The sequence below is a fragment of the Alosa alosa genome, chromosome 12 (genome assembly GCF_017589495.1).
Source record: "Alosa alosa isolate M-15738 ecotype Scorff River chromosome 12, AALO_Geno_1.1, whole genome shotgun sequence".
Taxonomy (NCBI): domain Eukaryota; kingdom Metazoa; phylum Chordata; class Actinopteri; order Clupeiformes; family Clupeidae; genus Alosa; species Alosa alosa.
The window spans coordinates 25306837-25324701 of NC_063200.1; the positions used below are offsets into that span (position 1 = coordinate 25306837).

General features: G+C 41.5%; 3 protein-coding genes across 4 annotated transcripts; 2 read left to right on the plus strand and 1 right to left on the minus strand.

Annotated features, from left to right (window-relative positions):
* The first annotated feature begins 1041 nt into the window (after positions 1–1041).
* Positions 1042–8380, plus strand: LOC125304759 (acetyl-coenzyme A thioesterase). Of its 2 annotated transcripts, XM_048259260.1 has the most exons (15): positions 1042–1297; positions 2635–2704; positions 2812–2872; positions 2999–3100; positions 4016–4160; positions 4888–5053; positions 5340–5459; positions 5759–5906; positions 6160–6215; positions 6340–6403; positions 6553–6636; positions 6792–6925; positions 7215–7343; positions 7891–8017; positions 8240–8380. In XM_048259260.1, the coding sequence occupies exons 1-15, from the start codon at positions 1114–1116 to the stop codon at positions 8378–8380; spliced, it is 1731 nt and encodes a 576-aa protein (XP_048115217.1). In that variant the 5' UTR covers positions 1042–1113. The 2 variants fall into 2 exon arrangements, with proteins under 2 accessions (XP_048115217.1, XP_048115218.1); XM_048259261.1 differs by lacking the exon at positions 7891–8017 and having other exon boundaries at positions 8240–8322.
* Positions 7438–15099, minus strand: zcchc9 (zinc finger, CCHC domain containing 9). The gene is made up of 5 exons (XM_048259262.1): positions 14287–15099; positions 9875–10025; positions 9356–9448; positions 9171–9239; positions 7438–8915 (listed from the first exon to the last, which is right to left on the minus strand). Exons 1-5 carry the CDS (start codon positions 14671–14673, stop codon positions 8800–8802), a joined length of 816 nt encoding a protein of 271 aa, XP_048115219.1. The 5' UTR covers positions 14674–15099; the 3' UTR covers positions 7438–8799.
* LOC125304761 (low choriolytic enzyme) lies at positions 14553–17828 on the plus strand. Its single transcript, XM_048259263.1, has 10 exons — positions 14553–14630; positions 15693–15767; positions 15857–15934; positions 16113–16162; positions 16258–16345; positions 16434–16548; positions 16860–17032; positions 17230–17311; positions 17399–17520; positions 17613–17828. The coding sequence occupies exons 4-10, from the start codon at positions 16118–16120 to the stop codon at positions 17621–17623; spliced, it is 636 nt and encodes a 211-aa protein (XP_048115220.1). The 5' UTR covers positions 14553–14630; positions 15693–15767; positions 15857–15934; positions 16113–16117; the 3' UTR covers positions 17624–17828.
* Positions 17829–17865: the final 37 nt, after the last annotated feature.

The window sequence follows — 17865 nt, forward strand, 5'->3', positions numbered from 1 at the left end:
AGTGCGCTTTATCATCAAAAGTCATCAAAAGTAAGAAGAAAGAAGAATGAAATAATAAATTAGGAGGCACACATAAAGTGTACAGGCAGTTGCAAGTGTGGAAAGAAACAGATATATGCCATAATTAAAAAGTAAAGTACCCTATTACATATGTATAACTCTGTTTCTAACAAATGCAGACAATACATTTGCCAGTTTACTTACAAGTGCATGTATGGAGATAGGATCTTTCATCTCCTTGATGAAAATTATACTCTTTCCCATTCATTTCCTATGACGGTCATTTCTGACCGTAAACAAAAAAAGTGTGACCAAGTTGAATAAATCACTCAAAATTCAAAGAAATTAGTCACAATGAATTGTATGTGTTCAAATGCCTTTTGTGAAGGATATCATAAGGTCTTGAGGCGATCTGATGAAAAATGCCATATTTATGGTATAGGGAATGTGTAAATCGGTCATTCTTGACCGGAACAGTGTTAGAAGGTTAAGAAACCATGAAAGCATCCTTGTATCTCTGAAGTTATCCAAATACAAACTTTGAATAGCATCACCAATAGGCTCAGCCAGCCCCTGTTTGCATGGTATGGCCCACTGTGTCACCACTCAGCCAAAGACTGTTTATTTACAGTGGAATTTCATTCTGCTTGCTTTATTGATTTAAGCCACTGATCTGCTTTCCAGTGTTGCGGGGATTATCTCCTGCCAGAGGTTGTCATTCTCCACATTGTTTGACTTCACTGTGCGGTGCACCACACTGTCAATATCACTGGAATGTCTTTAACTGAGTGAGCCTCCTGTTACGTCTTTTATACATTCCTCAGCGGTGCTTTAGCACACTGGCTTGGCTCCTTGTCTCCAGCAGTGCGGGTCATGTCACATGGCTGATGCTGTTGTCCAAGTTGGCCAGAGGTGAGGTTACTGCCGCACGGCAGGTTTGGAACCAAAGGCAAGAGCCCAAACAATGCTGATAACAGCAGCGGCGACCAGCTGGGGCAGTCAGTGTGAGACACTCGCACACACCAGGTGGAGGGCACAGGCTTCACAGGCTCAGGTGAGCGGTCAGAGGTATCAGACTAAAGCCAGGACTAACGTTAGCACTCTCGCTGTGGCATGGAGCTGATGAACCAGGACGTTGTGGCCAGGAATGGACCCTCCGAGGGGGCACCGAAACGCGGACATGGGATGGCCGAGGTGCAGATGTGCCAGTCCATCCTGCCATGCCACGCCAACCACCTGGGAGAACTGGGTGCCGGGCAGCTACTGAAGTGGATGGACACCATTGCATGTCTGGCAGGTTGGTGAGGACGCCTGGTGCATACATACACACACACACACACACACACACACACAGACAATCCAAGACACTAGGGTGTAGAACTAAGGGACATTTCTCACGTAGGGACATCACATACATGGTATGCATGTGTCTTTCCTCCATAATAAGTGTGTGTGTTCCACCAATCCAAGAGTTTTTTTTATGTCAGCTGTGTTGCACAGTGCATGCTACAGGTGAAATGAAGTGTTCCCTTTACAAACCTCAGGTGAACAATTGTAATTATCACTAATTGCACTAACAAACCAATGTTGTCACAATATGGCCATCCAGTGACATCTCTTTGGCTCAGACAGAACTGATGAGGCAACTGACTCTAAATTAGCTGAGTTTATTCCTGGTCATGGCCCCTGAAGCATAACATATAACACTGAGCCGCCCCTTCACACCCCCAAGACACACCCCCTGCATGCCAGCACTCTCAGGACTATCTGGCAAGCAACAAACAGGACACAATGTGCCTTGTCTTCTTGAACACATCCCGGCCTCACGACCCTCGCACGGCTATCTGGCCGCTATCAGCTATCAGCGAGACACCTGGAATAGATGAAGCGCTTCGCAACACAGACGCTCCTCACCTTCACAGGGACTTTGAGCGTGGCGGGGGTAACGAGAGAGCACTCACCTTTCACCTGCTTGCGCGCTCGTCCCACATTCCAGCGCCGCTGACCGGTTAGCAGACCACTCTCGCCCCGTCTGACAAAACCCCTGAAGGGAAGAGATTCTGTATTTGACTGTGAAGACAGATTATTAATGATTTAAAAGTGTCCTTTAAAGCCATCCATTCAAGTCCCACCTGCTGTCAGTAGCTCTTGGCTTTTAGGGATATGAAATATAGATAGCGCCGAGGAAGATGGCTGTTGACAAACAGGCAGGATGCATCAGGAAAAAGAGGGCAAAGACTTCCTCTTAGTGCGTGGCGTGGGTGTGTGTGTATGTGTGTGGGTGGGTTGTGTAGGTGTATGTATGTGTGTGAGAGAGGGGGGAGGGAACAGAAAGACAAGGATAGAATCAGTAATTTGAAAAAGATGGAAGGGGTGAGGTGAATTATTCAGAACCTCTATGTTTGTGAAAACATCTGTCTGAGGCAACGGTTTGTGTCAAATTCACGGCTGGCCTGCTTTTCAAAGTCTCCATTCGTTTCTCAGCTGAACGATTTGCAAATAACTGATTGATGATATCAGTAATCATGAGGAGTCCTTCAGGTCGTGAATGAGGTTATCACAAACTACAACACCAAACATATGAAACCCCACTGAAGTTTCATTTACCCTCTTCTCCTTCTCTGTCCCTTGAAGCCGAGAGGCATGCAGGGATGCCATGTGTCACAGCCTCCATGGATGACATCCGATTTGAAGAGACAGTAAGGTAATGCGTGCCTATTGTTCATATATGCCTGGTAACTCTAAACAATAAAGTGTATAAAATAGTACCTTCTAAAGGTTTACTAAAGTACTGTAAACGGTCCTTTGAAGGGTTGGTCAAATCATCAACATCAAAGCCAGAGTAAACAGAGCGTTCAACACGAGTATGGAGGTACCTCACCGCTCTAACTATCAACAATTGTGTAATAGCTGATGACATACAGGTCAACACCACTAATGATTATTTATTGTGTATGTGTGCGTGTGTGTGTGTGTGTGTGTGTGTGTGTGTGTTTAGGTGGGCATCTGTGTCTCAGTACAGGATGTGATGAGTGGCGTTTTGAAGCGGGTGTGCGTTGCCTTCTCCACCTTCGTTGGCAAGCCAGTGGGAGAACGAAAGGTAAGTGAGTGAGTGAGTGGGTGGGTGGGTGAGTGAGTGAGTGAGTGAGTGGGTGGGTGGGTGGGTGGGTGAGTGAGTGAGTGAGTGGGTGGATGGGTGGGTGAGTGAGTGAGTGAATGAGTGGGTGACTGAGTGTGAGGGAGGGAGTGAGTGAGTGAGTGAGTGAGTGAGTGGATCATGTCAGTGGGCCATTCAACTTCACCAAGCTCCACTACAGGACGGAGCTGTAAACATATACGTCATATCACTGGCATTTTAAATGTCTCACTCTTCCTGTATTACTCTGATGCTACTATATGAGTCTATTAACAACTGTTTCCCACCTACTCACAAGCATACAAATGCATAGTTCATATGTCAGCTTGTACAATGGAACACTGGCAATTATGTGCATTCAGTGCAATATAAGGTCCTCTGAATGGAGATAACTGCCAGGTGATGATGGATCGTAATGCATCAGTGGTGCATCAATGTTTCACACAACATGCCTCCATGGAGTGCTCTGTATTTCACAGTTATGGGATTGTGTTTCCACTCTGTGGAGAGCCAAACACAATCAGTCTGTTTTGTTTACATGGTTCTGTCTCTTGTCAAGCTTGTCCGCACTGCTACGTGCTCCAGGTACTTTGGCATAGCTACATGTTAGACTTCTTCACATGTGGTATTAGTAGAAGAGTGCATGCAGGTATTTTCATATAGCATGCTGATTATCATCATGACTTTGGTTCCTTCTTGCAACATGTACTTTTCATACCTTGCATGTTCAGTGATAGGAATGATACTGGAATTACTCATTTAGGTCAAACAACTTAAGTGAGCTCGAGCTGTAGCCTTTTTTCAGGCAGGCGTTTTGCTGGCCATATCCTACTGATGTTGACATCGTCTGATAAGGTTTTATCCTCCTTCATTCTCCAGGTGCGCCTAAGGCCAGTTGACTTCCTGAACTCGGCAGAGGAGCGACTAGAACATTCATTGGCCTCCGAAAGACGGCGCCTCCGCCTTTACAACGAGGAGGCTTTCAACAACCTCATGGTGGACTACTACGCCCTCAAAGACAAGGGTCAGTCAAGCTCATCTTCCCTTATCTCAGATTTATGAGAGGGTGATAAGCATCATGGAAAGGAGAAATAAATGTATAATGACAGATTACAGAGAGGGAGGGAGAGAGAGAGATACACTGTGATATCACCAAGTTAGAAGGTCAAATAAAAATATCCAGAGCCCCGAGCTTGCCATAGTACAGCCCTGGGGCACCGAGTTTGAGTCCCATAAGGCACTAGAGTTCAGTCAGCCCCAATGCTGGCTCCGGCCACTGGAAACAATTCCATGGTTAGCCAGAGGGCAAGTCACCAGACAGACATTCGGCCATTCAGATGGACAAGAGCAGCAGCAGCCAAAATGCAAGAGTAACATTGTTTCTCCAGCGGGCTACGTGCTGTAACTTACTCTCACATTTGGTTTATTCATAGTTCCTGCTCGGTGGGCCACACACACACAGCACTGTTCAATTCAGGAGCAAATTGGAGAGTATATGGCTTTGTAAAACATGCACACAGTGTCATTTTTACCTCTGCTTTTCGTCAAAGATCATAAATCATGTATCAGTGGCAATTCTGTTAGCTGCAATCCAGGACTAGAATGTGAATTATTGGCATAATGAAAATAAGCACGCAGTTAAATACTAATTGACGTTTTTAAATCACTACCTTCTAATAAATAATCAGCTTGTCACTGGCAGCCTTTGAAAATATAACTGCTATTTTTGGAATTGCCTGCTTCTGTTGAAGGTGTGAGCCAAAGGAAAGACTCCAGTCCAACCCAGAGAATATCAACAGAGTGCACCCGAGTTGAGAGCATTGAACTCGTCCTTCCTCCACATGCCAATCACCATGGTAACACATTCGGAGGACAGATTATGGCCTGGATGGAAAATGTAGCTACAGTGGCGGCAAGGTGCCAGATTTAGCCATTCTTACGATACTGCACCCCACTAGACAAAATGCACTAGTCTTTTTATCCACATGGGTTATTACATTCAATAATGGCAACAACCAACATAAACAATTTATGACTACTGAAGTTGCTAATCTTTTTATCATCTGAATAACACTGAAATGACTCATCTTTTTATTATCTAATAACACTGAACAGACTGGATCTGTGGATCATGTTAGCTGTATAGAAATGTCTGTTTTAGTCTCTTCTGTACTGAATTGTGTTCTCCTCTGTCTTTCCATAGTCGGCTATGTGGAACATACCCCTCTCTGAAAGCTGTGGACATGTTCCAGTTTAGGGGTCCGTCTGCTGTAGGGGACAGACTGGTGTTCAAGGCAATGGTCAACAACTCTTTTCAGTCCAGGTGGGTCACAAGTCCCTGAAAGATACATAAGCAACAACAACATGAGCAGTGTGTTTCCATTCCTAATGTGCACAGATTAACCCAGGCTTATCTAGACTACAAATACCACTGGTTCTACAGGGACCACACGCAGGGAACAATTACACGTGTATGCAATAATGACTAAATATGGACATTAATATTCTATATTGTTAGCAAAAGAGGTTAAAAGGAGCCGTTTGTAGTTTGGTGTCTTAACTTGTCTGAGCTGAAGATGTTCAGCAGAGCCACAGATTAAAAAGCCTTTCTTTGTCTGCCAGTGTGGAGGTTGGGGTGCGGGTGGAAGCTTACAACTGTGAGGAGTGGACCCAGGGAACGCCAAGGCACATTAACAGCGCTTTCTTCCGCTACCAGAGGACCAACGAGGGCCACATGCTGACCTTCCCAGAGGTCATTTTTACCACGCAGGTGAGCTGGTCCTTAAGTAGTTACTGTATAATTTCAGAAACTGTATCAGCATCTCCTTAAGTACTGTAACATATTCATATTTGCTATGAATATTCTGAAACATTCATCACTGAACTTTTTCTAAAATAACTCAGACAACATGATGGATTATGAACAAACAGTTTGAAAGTTTAAAGCTGACCTCTATCATGCTTAATGATTAATTCATAACTTGATATGTTTATTCAGCAATTTTCAATCTTTTATCCTTCAGGATGGAGAGAGAAGATATCTGTCTGCCATTGTGAGAAAGAGGATTCGCATGGCTAGGTAACAAATGCTTAAATAATCTTATGGTGGATAGATATATGAAGAAATAGGGTATTACTTATTTAAACCTTGGGTATCATCTCATCTTGAGAGACCGATGAATCTGTTGGTTTGTTCTTCCTAGAAAGCACATTCTATACTCCAGAGATGAAGGACCTCTGTCAGTCCCTTGGGACAAAAGTAATCAGGTATTGATAGACCCAACTTCTTGAACTTCTGTTTCACTTTCATTCACAGTTTTACAAACATTTCAGTCATCATAACTCTGCTGAGTCATGCCTCCACTTCTGGATCATGCAGTAATGAATTATTGTTAACTCACCACTGCCCTCTTCAGGTATACTTGGGGTACAACAATGTAGCAGCCCTGACAGTATTGGCAGGAAAACCAACATGGGAGGCCAGCAGTGTCAACAATAAGGCATGTATCTTCCAAATAATGTGTCTTTCATTAGAATAATGAACACAAATCACAGTCAAAACCCTAAACATCAAATTGAAACAGTAGTTTACTATCAACAGCTATGTTACTTCAATTTGGCATGACATTGTTTTCTCACTGTGTCCTGGCTGCAGATAGGTGTGTTTGTGTTGGAGGAGCTGGACTCCATCTGTATAAAGGTGGAGATGGAGGTGGACACGTCACCCTTCCATGCCTTCTCCTTGCTGTCTGACCTGCGCTTGAGGCCACTCTGGGACAAGCACTACCTGTAGGTGCACTGGCAACTATACTGGATGACATACTTGTAAATAAATATGTAATTTTTTCATAGTTACAGGAAATAAGTAGTTTTGAAAATGTTGAATATGGATATATAGCATTTTTGATAATGTCAGTGTCTCAAAATGACAAATGGTCATAACATCTTAACAGAGGGTTGAAGAAAATAAACATTTGTAAAACATTGCAGTTACATTGTTAAAAAGTAACCAATAATGTCAACACATTGTATTGTATATTGCTGATAACCACCACAAAATATTATATTCCTTCCACAGGAGTTGTGAGGAAGTGGATAAAGCTGATGAAGAGGAGACTGTGTACCACATCAAATGTAGCCCCTTAAATGGAAACCTCATCTCTGATTTTGTACTTCTTCTGTCTAAAAGGCAACCTTGCAAAGACAGGTACGTTTGCAACAAAGCTACCAAAATATTCAAAGGAGTGGAGTTACATTATATAACCCTTCCTTGTTAATGATCAGAGTTCATAATCCCAGAATGTCAGTGGTTTGGATAGGAGTCAAATCCCTCTCGATTTTATTGCAAAGCATGTTATAATGAAGTTGATTCAAAGGTCAAATATTCTATCTATGCCCAAAACCTGTGTGAACATTTCCATGTAAAGGTCATCCCACTTTAAAACTTTCCAGCATACAGAGGTCCAGCTGTGATTTTTCAAATTAATTTCTCTGTAGTTAGTAGTTACCGACCCTAACAACAGTGTGCACTGCCACCATGTGGCCAGCTTTCATGATTGCAGTGGATCATTTTGGCTTATATGCATTGCATGATATGCCTACACATCTAAATAAATGAAGAACAGGAAGACATACAGTAAATGTCAGATATTTCACATGGCAACTGAAGGGGTCGCTATTGATTATCTAAATCTGATAGAAAGCTTTTCCGGTGTTTAGGGAGAGAAATTCAGCACACATTACTTTTCCTGCAGAGACCCTTATGTGATTGCACTGCGCTCTGTAACAACGGAGAAGCTACCCCCTGCTGAAAACAGCACTCGCAGTGAAGTCAAATGTGCAGGTTTCATCATACAAAGAATCTCTCATTCCACCAGCAAGGTATCTCATCTAACCTCACCCATAACATTCTACCAGGGCTATGTTTGTTTTTTTTTTGTGTTTTTTACATTTCCCCACTTTGGATGGAGTCTACACATGGCAACTCAGCTGGTTTGCTTGAAATAATATCCCTAATATTACAGAAACAACACTGTTCATGGTTATGAATGATCAATGTCTGATGGAGCAATGTTCTAAACCTTGTTGTTCATGTCTTAACAGGTGTCTTACTACAACCAGGTGTCTTCTGGTGTGCTACCTTTTGTAGAGGGCAACCTGGCAGGCTGGTCAAAGTCCATGGAAGAAACAGCTAGATCCTGCATAACATTTCTAGAGCTTGACACAATCTCAACTGCCTTTTAGCAACTCCTAATAACTTTTCCTTGTACAGAAAGATTTTTGTATAGTATTTATACATTATACATGTTGTTTTTCTTCTATGAGTATATAGATGTCACTGCAATTTAATACATGAAGATGAATATGTTATTGTATTCATACCTCATGTTTGAATGTTTGAATATATACAGTATTTATTATATGTATTCTGTTTTTTTCTGTTCAAAGCATTTACCACAATGCCGCAAAAATGCACATCATTTAAATATCTGTCAACATTTCCAACATGTCTAAACCACCAACATGAATAGTTCATAATTCCCCAGCGATTTCATGGGTTGATGTCTGAGGTTGTTGATTGTTGTTTTGTGAAACAGCCAAAAAATACTTAAGAAAGTCCTCCATATTTTCCATTTTGATCACAACAGCAGCTTCCAATTGTATTAGAATACAACCACTTTAGGCTTAGCCTTGGCCTGTACTTTCTTCACTGGAACATGGACATCCTCATGGTCAGCACTCACATTATTGGACCAGCGTCTAAGTGTGATGGAGTTTGCTGGGGAGGAAAAGAGTTGTACAGGCAACAGTCATTAGTAAGTTATCCAGAGGTGTTTGTTAACATTTTAACTTACATACAGCATGATTTTCTTCCAAGCCGTGTACTATAGTTTCCAAAATTCAAACTCCTGCTACAATATTCCAAATCCATTTCAATGTTAAATATGTGAGACCACACAAACAGATTTGCTTCTGTCTCCTTAGTCATTCTTACCTGGAGAGATTAATATAAAATAAGATTAGAAATACATACTTGCACTCTGGTGCTCAGGACAATCTTTTTGGAAGTGTTCAACAGAGCCACACAATCGACAGCAACGCCCTAGGAATAAACAAAACATTTCCTCAGTCTAACAATTACAACAAAACAAAACAAATATAAATACGTATGCAGCACACATGCAAATAACCAAACTATGACAAGACAAATGTCCTTACCAGCAGCATACATTCCTATGGGGTTATCAGGGCATGATTTGGAGAGATGACCAGTCTGGCCACATGTGAAACACTTGGCATATGGGTATTCACCTGAGAAAAGGATTGTATTTTCAGAGCAATGCCACAACCGCTTCTACAAAAGATCATCAACTCAACATCTGGCCTATTTTAGACAAAGTGCAGATAGTTAAGCTAATTCCAATAGTCGTGGCATTATTTGGAATTTATCAGACGCTTTTATCAGGAGTGACTTTCAGAGAATTAACTACAGGGAGAGTGTTCCTGGAGCAACTCAGGGTTGAGTGTCTTGCTCAGGCAGCACCTAGGATAGGACACAACCTACAGGTGTTCCACTTGGAAGCCTAAATCTGTACTACTAGCCTACCACCACCCAATGGCAATCATTACATGAAACCTAACTTCAGAGGTAATTTCTACATCACATTATGAGCATAAGCTATGCATATATAAGACGAACAACAATTAAAGAGGTAAGAGGTTCAAGTGGAATCTAACCAAGGGCAGGGTCCACTTTGGCTCTGCATCTTTGGATCTCGTGTTCGGAAGAACCACAGCGGTAGCAGATATCACGGCCCATCTCCACATCCTTGTCTGCATCTGGGCAGTCTGCAAGGCCATGACCCGGCTTCCTGCAGTGGAAACACACCTACATACCACAAGCACAGACAGTGAAATAGGAAGCCTAAGTGTCATTCATTTACACTTTCTCCTATACACAATCATAGCTCTTACATGCCCACATTATGTAAGGAATAATATATAGAACGCTGGTCATTATTGGGAAAATAAGTCCCGACAGGGCGAACCGGACCCAGACGCGCCAGCGGAGGGGTCTTGCTTCGCCCTGAAGGGACTTATTTTCCCAATAATGACCGGCGTTCTATACATTATCCCGCTTATTATACGGCTACATGCCAAAACGAAAAAATAAACTCCACGATATGTCTCTTTACACTTATTTGTTACCAGTGTTTGGAACGACGTTATGTTTTCACTAACGGGGTAATCTAACTAATTACTTTTCCCGTCGTTACAACGCCGTTAACGTTACTGGACGTTAAATGCGGTGCGTTACTATGCATTGATTGAATAAACCATATGGAATAAACCATGGGTGCCCAACCAGTCGATCGCGGTCGACCTGTCGATCGCACACTGAGTTCGAGTCGATCGCGAGAATATTGTGTATTGTGTATTGAATATCGTGTAGACTTGTAAAATAAAATAAAATAAAACTCCCTAAATAAAATATAATACAATGTTCATCACAGGAACTGCTATAGACTAATAGACTAGTAGAATTGTATCAATTCCTAAGTAAAATAGAATAAAATCCCTGTCATGCTCTCATTTTAATGGCACGCGCACTTACTGTTTCTAAGGACTCTTCGTTACTAAGTAACGCCTTGCGTTACTAGGTATCAAAGATTCTATCACAGTGGACAAGTTAACGTTATATGGTGAAATACAGCAATGGCAGAAACAAAAAAATCAAAAACCTATCATTTTCATTCAGAGTGGGTGGAGGATTACTTTTTTGTTTATTCAAATTCGAAGTCCATCTGTCTCATCTGCAATGCCAGTGTGGCTTTACCGAAAAAGGGCAATTTGGAGCGGCACTTCAAAACGATGCACAAAAGCTACGATACAGATTTCCCGGCTAATTCAGCTCTGCGCACCCGAAAAGTCCGTGAATTGAAGGGTCAGTTAGCAGCACAACAGTCGATTTTCACCAGGCCCAACACTAAGGGTAAGGCTGCAACTAAACACAAGAAATCTTTCAAGGACGGCGAGATTGTGAAAGAGGCGTTCATCGAGGCTGCAGATGCTCTCTTTTGTGACTTCAAGAACAAAAGTGATATTGTGGCTTCAATTAAGGACATACAATTATCCGAAACACTGTTACACTCCACGATGTGAAGGAATGGCAGAGGATGTTGAAGAGCAGTTGAGAAAGGACATTGACGAATGTGAGTGTTTTTCACTCCAATTTGACGAGTCGACTGACATTATGGATGTGGCTCAGCTATGTGTCTTCATCAGAATGGTTTTTGGAGACATGGGAGCAAAGGAAGACCTACTAGCCATTTTGCCATTAAAAGGACACACTAGAGGCGAAGATATTTTCCAAGCTTTCATGGAATTCGTCAACAAGAGCAAACTGCCTCTCTTCAAACTCGTCTCTATCACAACTGACGGCGCTCCAGCGATGGTAGGCCGCACTAGCGGGTTTATCGCGTTGTGCAAGCAAAGTGAATCTTTCCCCGACTTCCTTAATTACCACTGTATTATTCACCAGCAAGCATTGTGTGCGAAGATTTTAAACATGAAAGAAGTGATGGATGTTGCCATGAAGATTGTGTGCTCCGTTCGGGCCAGGAGCCTGCAGAGAAGGTTATTCCGTGCACATTTGGAGGAGACCGGTGCAGAACATACAGACCTATTGCTGCACACAGATGTTAGGTGGCTAAGCAGAGGTAAATTTCTTGCGAGGTTCTCTGAATTGCTGCCTGAAATCAAAGACTTTTTGAAGCTGTCAAAACATGCAGAATATGCGCAACTAGAAGACGACCAGTGGCTTTTGGATTTAGCGTTCCTGACAGATCTCACTGACCTGCTCAATGATCTTAATTTAGAGCTGCAGGGTAAGGACAAACTTATAATCAATATGATCAGTTCAGTGAACACATTTAAAAGCAAGCTACAACTGCTGTCAAGTAGGCTGCAACACTGTGACCTGCGGAACTTTCCTCACATGCAGGCAGAACTTCAGCGTCAGGGCAAAGATTTTGTGCAGAGCGACAGTGCACGTTATGAGGAGCAAGTCCAGACGATCTTGTCAGAATTTGAGAGGCGCTTTAATGACTTTGCATCCATCGAGCCTGTTGCCAGCTATATGTCTTATCCATTCAGTTCAGATATCGATGTGGATGGTATTGCCTCCCAATTAGTATCACTGTTTCACCTGGAGAGCTCTGCTGTTGAGAATGAGATTCTCACTTTGCAAAATGACATTGAAATCAAATCCAGGGCAACTCATGGTCTCAAGAATGGAGAGTTCTGGAATCTACTGCTGGAAGGGAAGTATCACAACCTAAAAAGATGTGCACTGAGTTTGACAGCACTTTTCGGATCAACCTATATGTGTGAGTCTGCTTTCTCTCACATGAAAATCATCAAGACAAAGTACAGATGCACAATGACAGATGACCACCTGTTGGCCTGCTTGAGGATTGCAACCAGCTCCTACTGCCCGGACTTCGAGAAACTAGCTTCCTCCTCCCAGTGCCAGAAGTCCCACTAAGTCGTAAATACCTTTATTGTCACTAGACACAGAGAGTCTGATACAGGACTCTGATTTAAAAAAAAAAAAAAAAAAAAAAAATTCTCCTGTTTTACAATGTTATTTTACTATTGTTACTGTAAGCTTTAAGCATTTGCTATAGCCACCCTACTTGTTGGACTACTGAAGTATCACACCTGAATGATTAAAAGAAAATCTTATGTTTTACAATGTTATTTTACTATTCTTACTGTAAGCTTAAGCATTTACTATAGCCACCCAGCTACTTTTTGGACTACTAAAGTATCACAGCTACACATGTTACAATGCATATGCCCACTGTGGGCTGCCCAGACATATTTATGTTTTCACTTTCAATTGAGATATGTGTTTCATGTTCTGTAGTCTGTACTATGAAATGGAACAAGGATGTTAAGGGAGGGATTCATTGTGGGGATGGATCCACAAGTAAACAAACCCAGTACATGAGTTTACATTACTAAATTATATTATCTGGATTATTTTGTATGTTTGTTGTGTGCATAATAAATATTATGTAAGTACCGGTTCTGCCTATGGTTTTCTATTTGGCTTGGTAGATCTCGGGACACTGTCAACTTTAAAAGTAGATCTTGGTTCAAAAAAGGTTGGGCACCCCTGGAATAAACTGTGTAATCCGAACGCACCCTGGCTCACAGCTAGTGAGGAGGTGGGTTAACGACGTAAGCGATTATGATTGGCTAAGGCAGAGTCATGTTTCATGATAGCCAATCAGAGCCAGTGTTTTTACACACTTGCCAGCACACACACGCACACGCAACAGCTAGCGACGAAACAGCAGAGGTCAGGAGCAATCCGAAAAGTTGGCATTTTCAAGGCGGAGATATAAGCACTACTTCAAATTCATCAAGGCAAGAACGTGCATGTAATGTGTACATTATGTCCAGGAGCAAAGACTTTGTCGACATCCGTTGTAAGCAACTCTAATTTAATGAAGCATCTCACACACGCATCTAAAGCTAAGCCAAAAACACCGATACCTCCACCACAGATAGCTCGCCATCCACTAGCAAAGAAGGACTCGGAGCAAAGTCATCCAAGCAGCAAAAGCTAGATCTTTCTGCCTCACAACAAAAACCTATGACACAGGCTGAAGTCAACTGTAAGTCTGTCAATGTGGTATATCTTGAATTTCCCCTTGGGGATCAATAAAGTATCTATCTATCTATCTGTTCTACTCATTTCAACTGGCTGCTCAAAACTGCTCAATAAATCCAAATTCTTTGACATATAGGCCTAGCAACTTTTTTTTTGTAACAGTAACGCAAATAGTTACTTTCCCTGGTAACGAGTTACTCTTATCATAGCTACTTCATCATTCAGTTACTTTTTGGAACAAGTAGTGAGTAACTATAACTAATTACTTTTTTAAAGTAACGTTCCCAACACTGTTTGTTACCGTTTCGACGTGACTTTTGCTACATACATGAAAATATTTTACCGTAGAACGTTGGGAAATCCCATTCAAGTAAATAATAAAGTTTCATAATGCAGAAATGTAAGTAGGGCTAGAATGTGTGATGTTATCAGCCAAAATTCAATCAGCTACTTAGCACTTCTTTACCATGTTACTCTTTTTAGAAGACTGTCTCTTGAGTCTCCTGTCTTCTCTCCTCTTGTCCTTTTTGAGGGCAGTATTCAGCTCTTCACTGAACTCCTGGTCTGCCACTTGGCCTCTGCCTGGCAACGGCTGCCCTGTCTGCTTCAGGTAATCCAAGAAACCATTAACATCAGCGCAGAAATCCTTCTTCTTGGACTTTTTATTTCCCTGGCCAGCCTGAGTGCCCCTCAGTGGCCCTTTGCTGGGCTGGTGTTTGTAAGGTCCTCGACGGTCACCACTGGAGCTCGTGCCTGCATTTGACCCAGCAGCACCAGTCCTTAACTGGCTCCATGGAGTGGCATCTGCAGGTTTGTGTTTGTGGACATTGTTGGCTCTTGCCCAGCGCGTCATGACTGATCCAGGCAGTTAGCAAACTAATGTTCCGCTAACTTAGTTCACGTTACTGTTCTCGAAGACGTGTGTGTTGTCGTTGTTTGCTGTTGTTGAAATTAGCTAACTTATTATTGTTAACGTCATATCCCCAAATCGCACTGTAACATTGTTTTGTGTTATCTATGATAGCTAATCAGTAGGCTAAATCAGTAAGTTACATTGAAGTACGCTAACATCAAACTGTAAGCTTAGCCGCAACCTTAAAATGTGCTCAAATTACTCTAACGCCAACGACCATTAAATAAGTCCAACACTACCTATAAATGTTTACTTTAAAGGTGTAATTACCATTACACTACACAGTTTCACGTGTCCGTCCGTCAGCGCTGTATTTTGCCGGGTGTTCTTAGAAAACGGCTCCGGAATGGTAACATGAAATTCAGACATAGTTCCGCCCAATAAAGTTAGACTTCTTAGTTTCGCCAGAGAATGTCTAATGGTTTCGCGGAGTCGGACATTATCCATTTTCTATTAGACTGACAAATAATGATGCAGAGATCTACCTAATAATCATCTGAAACTGAGTATATTTAATAATGGCCTTTCTATTATATTAGACTCATTTCCATTCATCTCTCCAACGTTCTATGAATGGAAATAGTCATCCATCAGAATAAAGTTTTCCCATGTATCTCTTACATTGTAATAAAAATAAATCGATATGAACAAACTATGCTTGTCACAGTAGAGGCTATGAACCAAACGCAATGTTTTGCATTAGCCTAAAAAGCACCCCTATAAATTATGCCTATAGGCTACACCTGCGCACGTGTAGTAAATTTCATTATCGTGAAAGACCGACTGAAAGAGCTTTGTGTCATGGGCTTGAGAAAGATCAAACTTATATTTTTAACTTTAGTAGTATTTTATTGTTTGACAATCCTTTTAGATCACAACACTGGTGAGTTAATATTGCTGTCGACTAACTCTGTCAGGAAAGACTAATTTAATATAAATAAATTAAAAATGTTTTGCAGTGGTCTGTGCTCCAGTAACGGGTGCATTTGAACATCATGGTGGTCATAGCACCGTCAAACTTAACCAACAACTCGGTAGGTTGAAATTGTGAGTCCGTTCGCATAATTTTTTGAGCTGTCTCATGTTATCAAAATCAGTGACCGTCTATGTTTTCTGTCTTCAGATGGACTTAGGCCTACATCTCACAACAGGAACGAGTGGGGTTTTGACCTTACGAAAATCAGTCCAGAGACCATAAATGGTGAGCCTAAATCACAGCTAGGCCTATATGTGGGTAAAGGAGAATCTTGCTCAATTGCTAGTCTATTGCTTGATGTCTGATGACCTTGCATGGGCTTATTTAAAGTTAATCTGGGAAACTTTCCTGAAATTTGAATGTAATGTAGCCCTCTCTCTCTCTCTCTCTCCATGTGGGACAGGTATAATGGGTTCACTGGATTTTCTAACAGAAGGTGATATGTTTATAAAGGTGAGTGGATACACATTCACTTCAACACTGATTTTCACTTCTGAAACTTTCTTCACTTCTGAAAATCTCACATTGTTTTTTTTTTTTTCACCCAGTCTGACAGAAATGCAGTTGATGGGCGATGGCCAGGTGAAGATGGAAATGGAAATGTGACTGTGCCCTATGTGATCGCCCCAGACCTCGGTCAGTGTCGGAAGCTATACCTCGTGTTTGTACTTTGTTTGATTGGTTCAATTAATTTGATTCAAGTTTCACTCACATTTTTTTCTAGCCTCCAGGACTGCTGATATTCAAGAAGCTATGAACATGATCTCAAACAAATCCTGTGTCACATTCCATCAACGTAAAAATGAGGATCACTACTTAAGATTTAAGTCTCATCAAGGGTGAGCTAGCAATTTGCTTGAACTATCTTGGATCTACATCATCTTCAGACCTTAAAAACTATGCCCCAGACTTCACCTCTTAATGGAGTAATACTCTTGCTAAATAAAACTTTTGTTTACTGAATGGTCTTACACTTCAAAAGACTAATCTCAGACTCTTGCTCTTAAAACGGTGAAACTAACATGTGTTCTGGAGCGACTGTTCATTTGTGCATCTCTGTGGAGATTTCTTTGTTTTGAACTAATGGCTAACTGAGTTGCCAAGACATGGATGCTTTTGCTTAAAAACATGTCAACTTTTGTCTCTTCAGATGTGCATCTTATGTTGGGTTCACTGGCGGAGAACAGGATGTCTATGTTAGCCCTTACTGTACTGTGGGCAACATTTGTCATGAGCTTATGCATTCCCTTGGCTTCTATCATGAGCATTCACGAGTGGATAGAGACTACCACATCCAAATAAATTTTAAAAACATGATTAAAGGTATCAGCTAATACATTATTAACCCGTATTAGAATAAGATGTGACTTAAGAATCACCAGACAAGTTTACTGTTTAACTAAAAGAAATTAAGTGCAGTGGGATGTTAACATGGTATGTTTGTCATCCATTACCTGTGTAATTGAGTAGAGAGCAGTAGTGTGTTGTGTGACTTCTGTGAATACCTTTATTTCTTGCAGGGAAAGAAAAGAATTTTAACAAGGTGGTGGGAAACACTTTTGGTTTACCATATGACCTTGGCTCCATTTTGCATTACGGAAGGTGTGTTGCTGTTGAAGCATGTGAGCTAGGCTATCTAAAGTCTAGAGGTGATGGGTGAATAGCGCTGACCAGCACAATTTCTTTCAGGTCGTTCTTCTCCTCCAATGGAAAGGCCACAGTTATTCCAAAAAAGGTTAATGAAGATATTGGCCAGAGGACTCACCTAAGTGAACTTGATGTACGAAGGCTTAACAAACTATACAAATGTGGTGAGTTTCAGTTGGCTTCCATTTATAGTTTGACACACACTATGTTCTTATTATAAGAGAATCGGCTGTACTAAACTCTTTCTTTATAACAGACCATGATTAAAATGACTGAGGACCATATATATCAATCAGCTCACATGGGTCTAAAATATTTCCAAGAAGCCAGGGAGGAGAAAACCACAGTATGAGGATGTTTGTTAGAAGTGCCTTTTGGAAGATTATGCCATGGACACTGGTATGCATTTAATATGTTCAGTATGAAATGACTCGTGTAATGCTGTGCCATTAAAAAAAAGTATCAAAAAGTATATGATCAAAGCATTTTAATCATCTGAATCCATTAGA